Source organism: Giraffa tippelskirchi, chromosome 8 (assembly GCF_054371585.1).
Source record: "Giraffa tippelskirchi isolate mGirTip1 chromosome 8, T2T-mGirTip1v1.2.pri, whole genome shotgun sequence".
Lineage (NCBI taxonomy): Eukaryota > Metazoa > Chordata > Mammalia > Artiodactyla > Giraffidae > Giraffa > Giraffa tippelskirchi.
Window position 1 is genome coordinate 163,748,285 of NC_137282.1, and position 16,770 is coordinate 163,765,054.

Sequence of the window (16,770 nt, forward strand, 5' to 3'; positions counted from 1 at the left end):
AGTCACTTTCTTTTCTCTTAACCCTCAATTTAAATTAGATGAATTGGTGTTTTTATTCCTGAAATAATGAATTCACTGATTTGGGGTGGATGAAATTGAAGGGTTGTTGGCCATGGGTTTTTTTATAGGACCTCTGCGACTAATTATTTTGTAATGATATTAGCTATCATACAAAGGATGTTTTCTCTTGTACATTTAATGAAATTTGGGGCAAGGGGGTTTGGGAAATATGTTTCTGGTTTTAAAATTATATTCTCTTTGTGGTTTACATTTCCTATATGATGGATTTCAGAAAAAGTGGGGAACAAGGGTACTCTATACTGTAAACAAACCGAGAAGCCACATTTCTTGGCTTGTCCATTGTTTTCCGTGAACTGCGTGCAGCTGCGTGTGCACGGCAGTGGCCGTGTGGGAGAGTCTGCAGGTCCTGGCCGGACGGGACACCCACATGGGATCCTCGGGAAAAAGTACTCCTGTCGGGGTCCTTCCCGCCCACACCAGAGCTGGGCCATGGCTGTGCCTTGTTGGGTCCAGGTGACGTTTAATTTTTTTTTTTTTAACTAGCATTTAAAATTAGTCTTTTTTTTTTTTAACAAAAGCGTCAGTTTTTTGCATTTCAGATGTACAACTTCTCTTATATACCCAGAAGGCTTGGCAAGACTGGTTCCACATCCCCTATGGGAAACCACCTTCTTCCCGGAAGTGTCCCAGCCCTTCCTCAAGGGAATACGCCCTGCAGTTCACCAGGGTGCACCGCCCCCCCAACCAGTGCCCCTGAAGTCACTGGAGGTGTGAACCTCTGGACTCTTTCTCCAGGGCTGTGTTAAAAAAGAGAAATCACTCTGTGAAGCAGAGTGCTTCGTTCACTGGAAAGCCCTTCCTAGCTTTTGTATAAAAGCAGATGCTTGAATATCACGGCTTCACTGACCTGCCTCATGCTTCTCAGGATTCCTGGACAGACGGACTTGGGCCCTGCACGAAGCGCATCTCTCATCATCTGAAACGTCTCTTTGGACAGTTTCCTTATCACTAAAACCCTAAACAGATTTCCCAGCTCTCAAAAGCTCGGTGATCTGCACTGCGTTTCAGTTTCCAGTGATTCGAGACACAGTAGCTCGGGCTTCCCAGATCACCTGCCTTCTCTGCCCAAAACTCAATCACGGAATGAAGCCTGTTGCTGTGCTCACAGTGGGGGGCTGTGTCTAGCAAACGCTCAGGTTCTGTGCGGGGAGCCCCTTCAGAGAGATAAGATCCTTCAGATTAACACCCACCCCCATCCCCACCGTCTTCATAAAGTGAAGCAAGTCTGGCCGGTCTGACCCCCGAGACGGAGGATGTGCGCCAGGGACATCTGAAGAGCATAGATAATGAGGGGACCCCTCGCGTCCAGGCTGGAGAGCGGGGAGGGAGGTCGGTCCCATGCTGATCCTGGGATGGGCCTCTCTGGGCCCCTTGTGTCCTGGCTGAGTCCCAGGCCGGCCTGTGCCTGGAGCTGCAGGGCCCAGGCCTCCTGTAGGCCAGGGGCTGTCGCGGGCACTGGGGGGCTGCCTCGGGGGTTGTTTTCAGGGAACTGCTGACCAACCCTCAGCTCCTGCGGGCTCACCCAGACGGGGCAGCCTGGGAGGACACTGGCCCCGGTCAGGAAGTCTGCCCCTCCCCCTCCCGCCACCTTTCGAAAGGTGGCCTTCGGAAGGTCACTCCCAGCCCTTTTGGTTTTCTCCATCTGTAAAATAAGACAGTGAAGTTAATGTTCTTTCTGAGAAGCTCTAGGGGAATTCTTCCGATATCTTCATGGAAACTATGGCAAATGGACGTTTCTTGGGGCTCCGCCTTGGCCCCCTTCCGGGCCTGCCTGTCCGGTTGGGGGGTTCTCAGACCTGCCTTCTTACTCTGTGCCAGCCTCACCTGGACCCCCGCCCCGCCCCAGGAGGAGAGGTGGTGCGGGTGGAAGCTCCTTACGCAAAATAAACGGTGAAGTTTGGAGATGTTTAGACCAAGATACTTGGGACGATGCAACTGAGTAAAGATGGCATCAGATTTATCGTTGCACTCAAGTTAGAGCACAGAACCCGAAAGCACAGTCTCCTGTGAACTGCTGTGTCTTAAAAGGTCTGTTTTGTTTGTTTTAAGATTTCATTTTGTTGAAACCTTCTAATCATGCCTCAGTTTGGGCTCTATTTATAGGCTTTTCTACTTCATTGAGAAATGTTGGAAAAACATCTGTTTTTCTATCAACAACTGTTGACAACTCAGGAATAGTATTACACCAAGGAGCACACACCACAGTGTATGAAGCTAACTCTATAGAAGAAATGAGTTCAAGCGCCCCCCAAATATCTACCTGCGCAGATTTATTTTCCTAAAATAGCGGAAACTCACATATAAGACAGACACATAAATTACCAGGATTTTTATACTCTTTCAAAACTTAAGTAGCCAATCTGCCTTGGGCAAGGACTCAGAAATTCTTAACGATGGAAACGTTGAAACCACAGATTCCGTTCTAAAACACATCTTTAAAAAGAATTAGTGCTCTGAAGAATGCCATGTTTTCATGTTAGGATTGATAACAGGCTGTGGAATTATCACGTCGTATCTGGGAGATCGTTACGGGTCACTGATCTCTTAGGCGTTAGCCCGGGAATTTTCTCCGATAATACCAGCATTTGCAGTCACGGTAACATCTTGTGGATCACAAAGTGCTTTCAGGAGATGCTCTGATGGGAGCCGTAGACCCTGGAATGCGTGGGAAACCTGAGCAGGAAGCTGGTGACGTGTCTGGCATGATGAGCCCAGAGTCTAGGACTTTTGTCTGCGTCCTTCCCGCCGCATAATCTTGGCCCTGTCCTTCATGGCCTGTTTCCCTGTAACACCCTCCCCGGGAGCACGCGTGATGGGGTCAGGCCTTCACGTCCCGCCATCTGCGGCGGCGGGAGTGTCTCTCCGGGGGGGCTCGTGGCACAGGCTCAGCTTGTGGGACTGCCCCCCCACCCCGTGACAAGGTGATGGCCAACCGTGGAAGTGTTCCTCGGCCACTGTGCCTGGCACCACTGGGGGCCGGGGCGCCGTTTTCACTCTTCGCTTTGTCCTTGCCCTCCACCTCCAGCAGCAGGGGGAGTTGGTATCAGCGGGGGCTGGCCCTGCCCCCCGTGACCTGCTGTGGGCAGCAGGGCTACCATGAGTGGGGGGTCTCTGCTGACACAGGTGGCAGCCCCCACGGGTGACACGTTCCCCACGAGACGGGGTCTCTGCTGAAGCAGGTGGCAGCCCCCACGAGTGACACGTTCCCTACGAGACGGGGTCTCTGCTGATGCAGGTGGCAGCCCTCATGGGTGACACGTCCCCAGCTAGGGGACACCACTCACACTTGGAGGCAAAGGCCCCAAACTGTGCATCTTCTCAGGGTCCTAACCCAACACGGAGCTGGAGATAGAGGTGACTGGTACCCGAGACGCTGCTTCTGGCCCCTCGTGGGGGGTCTGTGCCAGCCCGGCTGGGACGTTACGCTGCCCCCAGGACGGAGCCCTGCCCGTCCACGCCCCCACGAGAGCGCGTGCTTGTGTCCCTTCCCATCCCGTGCGGCCTGGAGTCGGGCACTCAGAGACGCGGGGCAGGGCTGGGACAGCGGTCATTGCAGCCCACCCGCCGTCTCCGCCCCGCCCCAGGCTAGGAGCTGCCCACAGAGGGATGCGTATTCCTCTCCCTGCCCGGGGAGACGGGCTTCCTTGGAGGCAGTTCACTGAAGCTTCATCTCACTTGCGTGGTCTTCTCGCTGGACTCTGAATGGAATTTCTTCTTCTTTTTTTGACCACTGTGCCACCTGGGAAGCCCTGTTATCCTTCATTTTTGCTCACAAGGCTTCACTGTGTCTGACGGGGAGGGCAGGGTGCGAAGGGCTCCTTGTCCTCTGTCGAGTCGGATGGCCCTGCTCAGGCGGCGCCCCACGTGTGTCCAAGGCTCTGACCTCCCATCCCCGCGCCGCGTTGTCTTTCCCTGTGACTTTAGGAGGAATTTAGTAGAAACAGGATCTGGAGACGCCGTGTGGATTGAGCAGGAAGTGTGGCTGTCACACCGACTCCTCTGCCAGAGCCGTGACGGGCGACTCCATGTTCAGCTCACACACGTGCTCCTGCTTGAAAGTTACCAGCCTCTTAATTTATGATCCAGCCTCTTACATTAGTTTATGATTTTCGGAGCAAACGTTCAATACCTGTTCTTGAATCGACAATATTGATTTTAAAAACAAAATTATCAGCATTACCCAGTGCGTCATAGGGAAGAAAAACGTCTAGGGGATCATTTCAGATTGAGTTTTGAGATGTTAGCAGTTGCCAGCTTTCTAAACAGGCTTCGTACGTGGTGAGTGCAGGGCGGTAAAGATGCCACACGTCTGAACGACCAGCGGGCTCAGTCTGTCCCGAGGACCCAGCACGTCGCTGTCTTCCCGGGAAGGTGCTCATCCTGGAGTCACTTCTGTCTTCCGTAAACACCACCCCAAGTGCCTCCTTCTCGGAAAGTTGGGCCGAGGGAGCCAGCACAGATTTCCACACACCACCCCCACCATCCCCCCAGAGCCTTGCGTCATGAGCCTTTCTGATCAATAAGAACATTGTGGCGGTTGTTGCAGGCTGATTAGCTTGCTCGTCTGCAAGCCAGCACCTGACTTGAAAGGCTGGTCTGGTCTCTGCGGCGCAGCGCGGCCTCGCTGCCCGTCCTGGCTCCCGCCCCGGGCCCTCTCTCCCGATGCAGCGGCCCAGCCCGCAGTTCATGGCGAGTAAGCTGTGGCCGAACCCACGCTCCTGCGACAGGCATTGCGCCTTTCCCATCAGAACCGCCGTGCCCAGACCCTTAGTGGGAAGGAGGAAAGAACGGAATCAAAACCTGTCAGATAGCTGGTCGGGGGCTCTTCAAGTCTGAAGAGACTGAAAATTCGGTGGCCCTGTTCTCCTTAATAACTGGGATGAATGCTCACGGTTACAGGCCTCCGAGCGCCTGAGCGTGAGATGGCGCGGAAGGGCGTGACTTGGGGCAAGCTGCCCACAGGTCTCTCAGCTCGTTAAAGCGCACTGCGTTTCTTGGCTTTTCTGTAATTGGTGGATACGGTTTGTATTTTAATTCATGTCAGGCTCTTAGAATTTCCTCTTGAAATTTTTGTCTTCCTCCTTGAAAACTTTCTGTTTCATATTCAGGGAAATGGAATCCTTAGGTCTTACTGTTGAAATATAGTTTTGCTGTTTCTGACAATGCTTTTAATTTCACCAGTTGCAGGGTAAATAAGCCATTGTGCAGTTGGAAAAAAAAAATTGGCAGAAAGGCAGAATATGTTAAAGACTCTTGCCTTTCATTGCTGGGGAGATTTCCCAACTGGAGTGTCTCTGTTTTATTTTGCCTCTGGCTAACATCTGAAGATCAGTCATAAAGCTCCATGCAAATACTTTCATGTATTAGAAGAACAATATTTTGACACTCATTGACACAGCAAAAAAATACAACACTAAATTAGTGTTCAGGAAGACAGTGCAGACATTGTTCATTCATATGAAACGAATGTGAAAATGTTGTGTTAACAGAGAAGATGGCCCCACGGCCCTCGCCGACAATGTTTGCCGGGAGAACCACCTTTGGCGTTTCACAGGATCCCACAACTTTCTCTTCTTAATCGTGGGTCTTGAGTTGTCACTGGTACTTGTCAGACGACTGACAGTTTTAGTCACCAAGAAATAAAGGTTTGTTCTCCAGAATCTGATAATTTGAGTTAAGCTTCTCTAAGAGATTTATGTTGATTTGATACTGGGGCGGGGGTGGTGGTGTGAATTTTAGAATTTTAACTACTCGATATGTTAATTGTCTTGAAAATATTAATTCAATTTATCAAAGACCTGACTTCCAGATTTCATTTAAAGTTATAAAAACTCAAAAAAAATCTCCTGTCACTGTGTGTTTTTAAAGTGATCAAACCTTTAGGAATTCTCTTGATTTTTTTCTTTTTTAATTTGGAGAACATTAAGGAGCTTTTTGCTTAATTTTCAGCAGTGTCATGGGAGTGTCATCTGTTAACTATTGGGTTTTTTTTATCTAGTGGAATTTCTCTCCTCCTATGTTACTCAGCTCCAATATTACTGTCACAAGAAATGTTTTCTTAAATATAACTGGCTTCCCTTCCCATCTCTTTCAATCAAGGACATTACTGAGTCAGCATCTAGGAAATAATTATAACAGAAACTTTGTACTCATGGGCAGGACCAAGTTAATAAGAGTGACCTGACCTCCCAGAAGAACAAAGCTTACATACTGTGTGTGTTGGGGTGTTCTTACATTTAGCAACCAAAAGTAAAGACAGGATGATTAAATCTAAATCTATTCATCATAGCTTCAGGAGTACTGAGGGGAGGGTGAGTTTTAAATTGAAATCCTGATTTTTGTGAATCAGAACGTTGTGGGAAACACATTTGAAGTGAGTTTTGATGCATGAGGTGGACACGCTGCAGTCCCCTTTACAAGGATGCTGTGAGTGCCGGGCGGGGTCCCCGGGATGCTGGACAGGCAGGCGCTGAGGTCCGGGGATGAAGGGGCAGGAGTGACGGTTCTGGGGCCCCCATCCCGAGGTGCCCCCCCAGTCCTCCTGGGCGTGCGGCATCCTCCCCGTGGGTCCTGAGCCGGGTGCCTCCCGCCTTGGACCTGCCTCCTGAGCGCCGAGTGCAGCCTCCCCGCGGCCGCCCCCCCCACCCAGGAACTGGGCTCCCATCTTCCTCACAGCCTGTGCGCAGGAGCCAGAAGCAAGCTCGGAGAGTCCAGGGGTGGGGCATTCATGTGGGGGCCTCCCAGACCCGGTCAGGGGGCCCCTTGCCGTGGCCCCAGGCCCGTGGCTTCCCGTCCTGCCGCGTCTCACCTGTGGGTCTCCCACCCTGGGCCTCGGCGCTCCTGCCCCAGGCCCCCCCAGCCTTAGCCAGCTGCTGCCCCCGCCACAGCTGGGCATCTGTGGTACCCAGGGCCAGCCGCACAGGCTCTAGGCCCCCGGGCACAGGGTTTTCTGAGACCTGACTGACCCAGAACGTGTCCGTCTCCATCACTGAAAAGGGTTGGGAGGAGCGGACAGCCCCGGACAGCCTCCGGCCACACACCCCTCCATCCTGAGCTGCGGGCCGTGGGCCTGCTCAGGACGGATGGTGAGGAAGCCCTCATGCCCGACGTCCCTGGAGGCTCCCTGGAGTTGATACTCGGAAGCCCTTCCCTAAACCAAATGTCAGCCCTATTGAAGCTGTTTCCTGCCCCTAAGCCTGGCAGGGCATCTACCGTGTCTGCCCACCCTCCCCGCCCTGCGTCCACGGTGCCTGGCGCCTTGCGGGCTCCCGTGAACGCTTGTCAACCAGCAGGTTGGGTCCCTGGGCGGGTGCACAGAGACCCACACAGGGTTCCTAGCAGCCGTCTGCAGCGTTTCCACAGTAAAGCGTGTGGGAGGGGAGTGCAGGTGGGGGAGGAATGAATGGGGGATGGAGCCTCTTGTCCGCCTCCCGCCAAACCAGCTGTGTGACTGCAGCCGGATCACACCGCCTCTCTGGTCTCAGCCGCTAACCCACATTCTGAAGGAGTTGAATGCGGTATCTCCAGGTCCCTTCCAGCTGTGAAAATCTGTGGCTCTGACTAACAGAACTGGGATTAAATCACTCCACCCTCCACTCTCCCCTCCTGGAGAGGATCTGGCATCTCCCAGACACCAGGAACCCTCCCCAGCTGCGTAGTCAGCGTCCTCATCACGGTAAACCATAGTCCTTGAGCGCTCACTCTGCCCCAGCCACTGTTCCCGGCACTTTTCATGAAAGTGAAAAGTGAAAGGCACTCCGTCGTGTCCGACTCTTTGCGACCCCACGGACTATATAGTCCAGGGAATTCTCCAGGCCAGAATACTGGAGTGGGTAGCCTTTCCCTGCTCCAGGGGATCTTCCCAACCCAGGGATCGAACTCAGGTCTCCCGCATTGCAGGTGGATTCTTGACCGCCTGAGCCACAAGGGATATTAACTAATTTAATCCTAAAAACAGCCCTCTGACGTCAGCACCATTATTCTCATTTTTCTGAAGCCCTGGAAGATTAGAGAACTTTTCAAAAGTTATCCAGTGACTCCTGGAGTGGGGGTCTAACCCAGGTGGTCTGACTCCACCTCTGAGCCCCTCAACAAGCCAGGGTCCTCCCTGTGGTTCCCACACAGGCAGTGGCAGCCTCCCTGGAACCTGTTAAAATACACGTTTTCAGGCCTGCAGGGTCAGCCTCGCGGGGCCTGGTGGAGGCCAGCAGGGTGCACGGGCCCCTTCCGGGTGACTCTGAGGCACCCAGATTTGGTTGGAGCGGCCAGCCTCCTCTCTGAGTGCCCAGCGTCATCGCGCCTATCAGGGCCCTCTGGGTCTTCACTCCTCGCTGTCCCCACAGGGCAGGTGGGGAGGGAATCCCTGCCCATCTGACACTCAGGATGCAAGCTTTCACATGTCAGATGGTCATCAGCCAGGAGCTATCGGACGACTTTTCAAGGTCTGTCTTCACCGATGAGGTCACTCCAGGAAGAGTCAGGCAGCGTGGAGGGATGAGAGGTCAGTCTTGCAGCTGTGCAGGGGGGTGGGGCGGCCACCTCCCCGGCCCTGCAGGCGGAGCAGCAGGACGAGGCGCTGCCCACTCAGCTCTCCTCCTTCTTGGGACGGCGCCATGGCCCTGTGCCTGGCGGGTGCCCACCAGGCCCCCGTGTCACTGAGCACGCGAGGGGTGCCTGTCTCAACTCAGGTGTGCGGTGAACACAGTAGGAGTGCCAAGGCTCACTGCATAGAAAAATAGCATAAAGTATCTTGAGGGTATTCTATGTTGAAACGACAAGGTACTGCGTTTGGACATTCTAAGACATTGAAATCAGCTTTACTTTTTCCTTCTCCTTTTCCAGTGTAGCTCGTAGACAATGCTAAGTTGCATGTGTGGCTTGTATCGCACTGCTGTTGGACATCACTGTTTTAGGGAAACTGAGCTTGTAAAGAAAGTGCAATCTGCATTTCCCTAATGCACATACCCCAATGTGTTTATGGGGTTAAGTTACCGGTGACGATGATTATCGGGGTGGCGAGGCTCACGCCTGCCATTCGTGGGCGCCCAGGACCAGCCCAGAAGCTGGATTCCAGAGGTCGGAGTCAGCCGAGGGGCAGGGCCAGGTGGTCAGGACGAGCTGGAGGGGAAGGTCACAGGGAAGTCAGGGCTGGCTTCTGCGAGGCAGCCACGGGCAGCCGGGGCAGCCGGCAGGTGGCCATGGGTGTGGAGTCACTTCCTGCCCAGAGCCCACGGCTCATGGTGGCCCCGCTGAGCCCCGAGCGGGTTTGGGTGGCTTGCAAGGCGTGCGCGTGGGAGCAGGTAATTGGAAGCACCTGGTACAGGTAGGCGGCTGGGCTCCAGGAAGCAGCCCTTCTGGGAAGCGTGTTGTGACAGTCCCGGAGCCTGGGCCGGGCCGCCAAGCCTGAGTCCCGGGCTCCTGTCCCTCTCGGGGGCCTGACAGGGTGTTAAAGGTAAACAGCGCTGAGCAGAGACTGGGCAGCAGAGGCAGCGATGCTGCTGGTAAAGGCAAGCATGGAATTCCACTGCGGTGCTGAAACAACCAGCTGAAGCTCCGGTCATCACAGGACCGCCCTCTCACCCGAATGCCTCTCACTGTGTGACTCGACTCCTCTTCTCACGGCGGTGTCTCCCCTTTGTTGGGTTTGGGCTGAGCCTGTCCCTGGAGTGGGGGGACGCTGGGTCACTCCAGGCCACGGCCTCATGAGGCCGGAGGAGGTCTTGCAGCTTCTGTTTCCTGAGGAGGTGGGGGCCAGACTTGCCGGGAGGCCGTGGAGACAGGGCAGGTGCAGGAGAGCGGATGCGTCCTGCACGGAGACCAGGTGGTCAGGCCACTCGGCCCGCAGCCTGGAAGCAGGGTGGAGCCACCGCCCAAGTCCTCCCGATGCCGGACTCCGAGTCCCAAGCAGCAAGAAGGGTCGAGCCCAAGTGTCGGGGGTGGCTTGGTAAGCAGCTTGGGACCGGGGTGACATCGTGTTTGTGCATCTTCCATTGTGGTTCTTTCCTACACTGTTCACATGGTCACATAACCTGATGCACCCACTCCGAGCATGCTGTGCTGGGCATGCACGTCTGGCTGTAGAATTTGCTCAGCTTAGTCTTCAGTCCTAAAAGCCCCACAAAATGATATTACGTATGGTTCACTTCACTTCAGTCACTCAGTCGTGTCCGACTCTCTGTGACCCCATGAACCACAGCACGCCAGGCCTCCCTGTCCATCACCAACTCCTGGAGTTTACTCAAACTCATGTCCATGAGTTGGTGATGCCATCCAACCATCTCATCCTCTGTCGTCCCCTTCTCCTCGTGCCCTCAATCTTTCCCAGCATCAGGGTCTTTTCCAGTGAGTCAGCTCCCCGCATCAGGTGGCCAAAGTATTGGAGTTTCAGCTTCACCATCAGTCCTTCCAATGAACACCTAGGACTGATCTCCTTTAGGATGGACTGGTTGGATCTCCTTGCAGTCCAAGGGACTCTCAAGAGTCTTCTCCAACACCACAGTTCAAAAGCATCAATTCTTCAGCGCTCAGCTTTCTTTGTAGTCCAACTCTCACATCCATACATGACCACTGGAAAAACCATAGCCTTGACAAGACAGACCTTTGTTGACAAAGTAATGTCTCTGCTTTTTAATACGCTGTCTAGGTTGGTCATAACTTTTTTTCTAAGGAGTAAGCGTCTTTGAATTTCATGGCTGCAATCACCATCTGCCATGATTTTGGAGCCCAAGAAAGTAGTCTCTCACTGTTTCCATTGTTTCCCTATCTATTTGCCATGAAGTGATGGGACTGGATGCCATGATCTTCGTTTTTTGAATGTTGAGTTTTAAGCCAACTTTTTCTCTCTCCTCTTTCGTTTTCATCAGGAGGCTCTTTAGTTCCTCTTCGCTTTCTGCCATAAGGGTTACAGATGGTTAGAGAACGTCTATATCAATGCCTACTGTTTCCTGCAGGAGACACCAGGTTCCTTGTCGGGCCGGGCCTCCTGGCTGAGGGTGCAGACTGATGGTGGTCGGACTGCCCAGTGGCCACGCTCCCCAGCCCAATGCTGGGAAGGGAGGGCAGGTGTGCCTCTAGCGGGGAGGATGGTGTTTCTGGAGAGAGTGTCTGGGGAGAACCTTGAGGGGGGCAGCAGGCCCACCCTGTGCTTTTCTGCTCTTCCTCATGTGGTTCTGCAGCAAATAATAATAGTGGGAAAGGGGAGTGGGCCTGGGGACGGGGTTGCAGGGGAATACAAGGGCCCAACGGCAGACAGGCAGCGCACGCTGACCACAAGCGGCAGCGTCAGAGGGAAATATCAGGATTCAGAGGCACTACAGGTGGCACAGTCTGGTTCTGCTTGCTAGAAGCCAAGGTGGACAGATAAGCGTCTGTGGGCCAGTCACCAGTTTTGTAGCAGTGCAGCCGCACAGATCAGTCCCTGAGCTGCCGTGGCCGTTCGGAGCTCCGGCCGCAGAGCTGAGCGGCTGTGGTGCAGCCTGTGGCTCAAAAACCTCAAGTGTTTACTCTGGGCCTTTAAGGAAACGTTTGCAGACTCCACACTTCAAGGAAATAAATGAAATAAAATAAATGGAAGAGCTAAGCTTAAAGTAGTCAGGAACAACTGGGACAAGAGAGAAAATCATTCAAGACATTGAAGCCACATTAGATTATTTAAAATTTAAATTATTTAAAATTATTTAAAATTTTAAATAAATGTTATTAGAAACAATCAGAGGAATAAGCAAAAGGGAATCAGATAAAGGAATATGGAAAAGAACAAGCATGAGTGTGACCGGGCAGCCTGTAACAGACCTGAGCGCAGACGAGAAGAGATACAACACGTGCGTAACTGGTGTGCCTGGAAAAACAGAGATGGAACATCCTCGGAGGCCAGTGGAGAAATAGCTGTGTTACCTGGCGCTCTGCGTGTGCGGAGAGCAGATGGTGTTCCAGAAGAACTGGGTCAGGGTCATTCCCGGAGGACCAGGGCGACCAGGCTGTCATTCCCCTGCCTCGGACCTCGCAGGTCCGTGGGTGTGGCTGGAACAAAGGCCAGGGCAGGGCACGCGCTGGCCCGGCCCATTTCAGAGCGTTGGTACCAGCGTTGAATGACACGTTGATAGCGAGCGCTAGAGAGCCTTCCAAGTTTGTTCCATTATTTTTGGTGTTTTTTAAAATTTATGATCTAATGATTTTTTCCTGTCTAGTAAGTTTGTATCTTTAAAATGCCTAAAAGACCCTTAATCAGAGGACTCCACAAGTCTCAGTATGTTTGCCCATGGAGAAATTACTAGATTGAGGTTTTGCTTTTATGCCAAATGATTTTCTCAATATAGTTGTATTAGTAAGTTGTATCTGTTCCCCAACTATGTCAGAGTAAGGGGTGCTCCCCTGACCCTAGGGTAACCCTCCAACCTCCCCCTGTGGGTCCCACAAACAAGATCCGGCCTGGCCCAGGACTCCTCGAGGTCCTGATTCAAGCTAAGAGCGCCATGCTGTCGTCATGGAGACAGCTACTGAATGAGCTTAAAGAAAATGCATGTGACTAGTTCCACACTTAGAACACTTTATGGGGAATTTTATCTCCATTTGTTCAAACGCCTCTGATTTTTATTAGAGATAGTTCGTGGACTTCCTCCCCTGTTTTATATGTATGTGTATGTATATGTATACATGCATGTATGTTTGTACATGTGTGTTCATGTTTAGACCATTTCCATGACCGCAGCCCATGAAGCCCACCACACGAGCACAGTGCTGAAGCGGCAGCAGCCACAGACATGGTTAAACACAACCTTGATTAACACAGCTCGTTATTCACGGATGACAGCTCGGTTAATAAGTGTCCGTGGCTGGGATACCGAGCCGGAGGTTAACGGCGAGGTGGAAGCAATCGTCGAGCCCAGGTTTTGAAGACAAACGCACACCGCGCTCTAACAGGCATGTGTGGAATCGGGCAGCTGGCCAGCTGCGGCGGTGCACTTCGGCTGTTCTCCTCCACTGGTCCAGCTGGGAGCCGCCCCGAGCCCCGTGCCCAGGGAAGCGGAGGCTGCTCACCGGGACTTCTGCGTCCGTGACCTGAATGGCCAACAGGCAGGCGTGGGAGAGGAGGGTTTTAGGGGTTTTTTTTAAAAAAAAATTTAAATCAAAGTTTTATTTTGACTTCTCTAATTGGATTTGTAAAACAGCTAGGTTAATTGTATGGTTACAAGAAAGCACAGGTCCAAGTGGAGCGAATATGTACAGCCATCTAGACGTGGCCCTCAGATGCCAGCGATGTGGGTCAGGCCTCCCAGACTCCATGTGCCTTAACAGTGAGACGAATGTGAGACACGGCTGGACAACTGCAGGGTCCATTTGCCGTCAAGGGACAGTTCTCTGTGGAGGAATTTCAAGCCTTGGTGCACCCCCGTACTGGTTGTCTTTCCCCCGCCGTGGGATGGATGAAAAAATGAGAAGCGGGCGAAGTTTTCGTTTGCCCGGGTGATCAGGTCAGGGCACAGGTGAGTGAGTGTGTGAGGACGTGGGCACGTCCGTTGTGTCCTCACCGGGCCCCTCGTGCCTGGAGAGATGGGGCTGGACCCTGACGTCTGAAGCCTGTCCCCTCTGGAGCGTTTCTGCGTCAGAAGCCGTGGGCTGATCACGGGTTACCCCTCCTGCCTGTGATCAGGAAAGCGAGTGGAGGTGGACCCTGCTTGGCCACGCCATTTGTCCAGGGAGCAGTGGACCAGGTCAGCGTGCCCAGCTGTGTGCAGAGGCCGGGCCGTCGCTTCCCACTCAGGGGCCCTTGTTCCGGGCTGGGCGAGCGTCCCCGTGGGCCGCCCGGCCGCGGCCTGGGGGCAGAGCGCTGGCCACGGTCACTCCAGACACGAGCTCGCTCACCTTCTGACCTGGGTGTCACCCGGCCTCCATTACAGTCAGGGACCATCCGTTACACTCAGTGGAAGTTCAGACAAAGCCCTTTCCCTCTGTTAAGACCAGTAAACTACTCAGGAATAACAAATAAATCTGGAGTTGTATATGCTTCCCCTTCCCATTCCCAGACCGCAGTCTGGAACAGTATGAACTTTGAAGGAAATGCCTGGAAGTCGGCGGGTCAGAGGCCGCGGATGGTCTGATGGAAAAGCAGAGGGCAGGTCCTTGGCGTTCGGTCCAGCGAGAGTGAGAGGCTCCTGGTGAGCCCAGGCTCCCGGGCGGACGAGCCCGGCCCAGGAGCTGGCACCGCCGTCTCACGTGACCCAGCCCCAGCCGCTCACCGGGTGCCCCCCTTTTAGTGTTAGCTGTCCTTACTTTCTTTCACATGATGAAAAACTATGATTTTTTTTCAAAACCATTTGAGCCCAACATAGTGTTCAAAAGAAATAAAATAAGCCGAACAGTCCTGAAAGACCCATTTGAAATGTTATTTTTAGAATGGAAATTTGAGTAAAACAAACTTAAGTATATACACTAATCCCTCAGAAAAACGTTCAGATAGAAATTCTAGCCAGAAGCATAATTTGAGTTTTCCTAAAAACTTTGAAAGTATTTTGAAGAAAGCCAAAATGTGTGTGTGCGTGTGTGTGCGTGCATGCACGAGCGCCCCGGTGCTTGTGTGTTTGGGAGGCGGGATGGTCACCTTCATGGGGAAGGTGGCTGCAGTGAAGCCAGCGTGCGGGCCATCACCCCAGGGAGACCCGGGAGACCCCTGCGTCAGGGTCCACAGAGAGGGCTCCCAGGCCGAGAGGGGAGGCCAGGCAGGCCAGGAGGGCCGGCCTCCGCGGGTGCCCACGACCAGGGCGCCCCAAGAAGTGGACAGCCAGGGTGCGGGGCCCCGGCCCTGGCACTGCAGGGGCCACTGAAGCACAGGCTTCCCAGGCCAGGTGCACCGTCGCGATAAAGAGAAGAGCTTGCGTTCTGTGCCTTTTAAAAGCCGGTCAGCCTTTATTATTAATATAACTCATGTAAATAACTCATGTAAAATTTTTGAAGTGTTACAACTGGGACTTCCCTCGTGCTCCAGTGGCTAAGACTCTGAGCTCCTCATGCAGGGGGGCTCAGGTTTGATCCTTGGTCAGGGAAGGAGACCCCGCATATCTCAAATAAGACACAGTGCAGCCAAGTAAATAAAAATACAATTTTAAAAAGTCTTGCAGTTGAGTTCATTAACTATAATACAACATGAAACCGCCGGCCTTTCTGCTGTCTGTGACCATGAACAAAGCCCTCTCCTGCAGGACGACCTCATCCCGCGTCTTGGTGAGTCCCTGACCCGGGCTGTCTCCCTCGCCCTGCTTACCGCCACACGAGCTGCAGCGCCAAGGCGTGTGAAGTGGTCAGAAGTCTCCTCTTCCGTAGGACAAAAAGATGATTGAAGATCATCTGGAAGTAGACCCAAAATGCAAAATAGTCGCAAGAAAAAAGTTCGAGTACAGGAGAAATAAGCACGATTGTATTTTTTAGAAGGCTGCCATAAGTTCCGATGGATAAAGAGGAATTAAACTTCGTTGATTGCATTTTCTAAAAGAAAATAAGCTGCTCTGTTGACCTCAGAAATGTACTTTTCAGCTTATCTAACAGCAGCCAGGGAGACACCAACCAACAGTGTTCTTTAAATGTGAAAGCAAAAGTTCAATGTACATGCTAGCAGGGTTTGTGTTCTAAGGGGGGTGCCTATTGCTATTACCTATTTTATTTAAAATGGGGGTGCCAGGGCGCTCAAAGCCGATGCACTGGGACAACCCAGAGGGTTGGGATGGGGAGGGAGGTGGGAGGGGGTTTCGGGACAGGGGGACACATGTACACCCATGGCTGATTCATGTCAATGTATCGCAAAACCCACAATATTATAAACTAATTAACCTCCAATAAATTAAAAAAAAATGTGGGTGCAAGTGATGAAAAAATTGGTTTTTTAAAAAAAATTTTATTGAGGTATGGTTGATTTACGTTTTGTTAGTTTCACGCATGCAGCAAGGTGGTTCAGTTACGCCCTTACGTGTGTGTACGTGCGTGTGTCTGTGTGTCTGTGTGTGCACGTGTGTGTGTCTGTGTGTGTGCACGTGTGTGTCTGTCTGTGTGTGCATGTGTGTGTCTGTGTATGTGTCTGTGTGTGTCTGTGTCTGTATGTGCGTATCTGTGTGTGTGTCTGCACGCGCGTGTGTGCGTGTGTATCCAGGCTTCCCAGGGGCTCAGGGTGCGGGTCCCCGCCGAGCTGGCAGCACAGCCCATCTGGAGGCGCGTCTGGCACCCTGACGGTCCCCAGTGCAGGGCGCAGCGCTCACCCCCTCTGCTCTCTCCCCAGGCCATGTGGCTCATGCTGCAGAGGGACGAGCCCGAGGACTTCGTCATCGCCACGGGAGAGGTCCACAGTGTGCGGGAGTTCGTGGAGAAGTCGTTTCTGCACATCGGGAAGACCATCGTGTGAGTGTGCTCGGCAGGCGTCCGGCAGGCGGTGGCCGCCCTCTGCCTGCCTGCGGTCCCTCTCCTTCTGCTCTTCTAGGGCAGGGAGCGGACGCTTTGTCCCGCCAGCAGTCCCCGTCACACGCGGGTCACCAGCTAAGCTCAGTCTTTCAGAAGTTTATTTTATCTTTTTAATTTTTAAATATGTTTTTAAGCTTTTTAACTTCAAATTTTGTATCGTGGTTTATACATGCTTTACTGGGATTTTACTGTCACTAATTCCTCTAAACAGATCAATGTGAGAACGTTATTCAATCTCTATTTTTAACA

At 52.7% G+C, this 16,770-nt stretch overlaps 1 protein-coding gene across 6 annotated transcripts in view; it reads left to right on the forward strand.

The window, feature by feature from the left end:
- Positions 1 to 16,770, forward strand: part of GMDS (GDP-mannose 4,6-dehydratase) — a 415,668-nt gene that overhangs the window by 328,530 nt on the left and 70,368 nt on the right. For all 6 annotated transcript variants that reach the window (XM_081523637.1, XM_081523638.1, XM_081523641.1 and 3 more), the window contains one exon: positions 16,343 to 16,461. In XM_081523637.1, the coding sequence (XP_081379763.1) occupies positions 16,343 to 16,461 (119 nt within the window). The remainder of the gene's footprint in view (positions 1 to 16,342; positions 16,462 to 16,770) is intronic.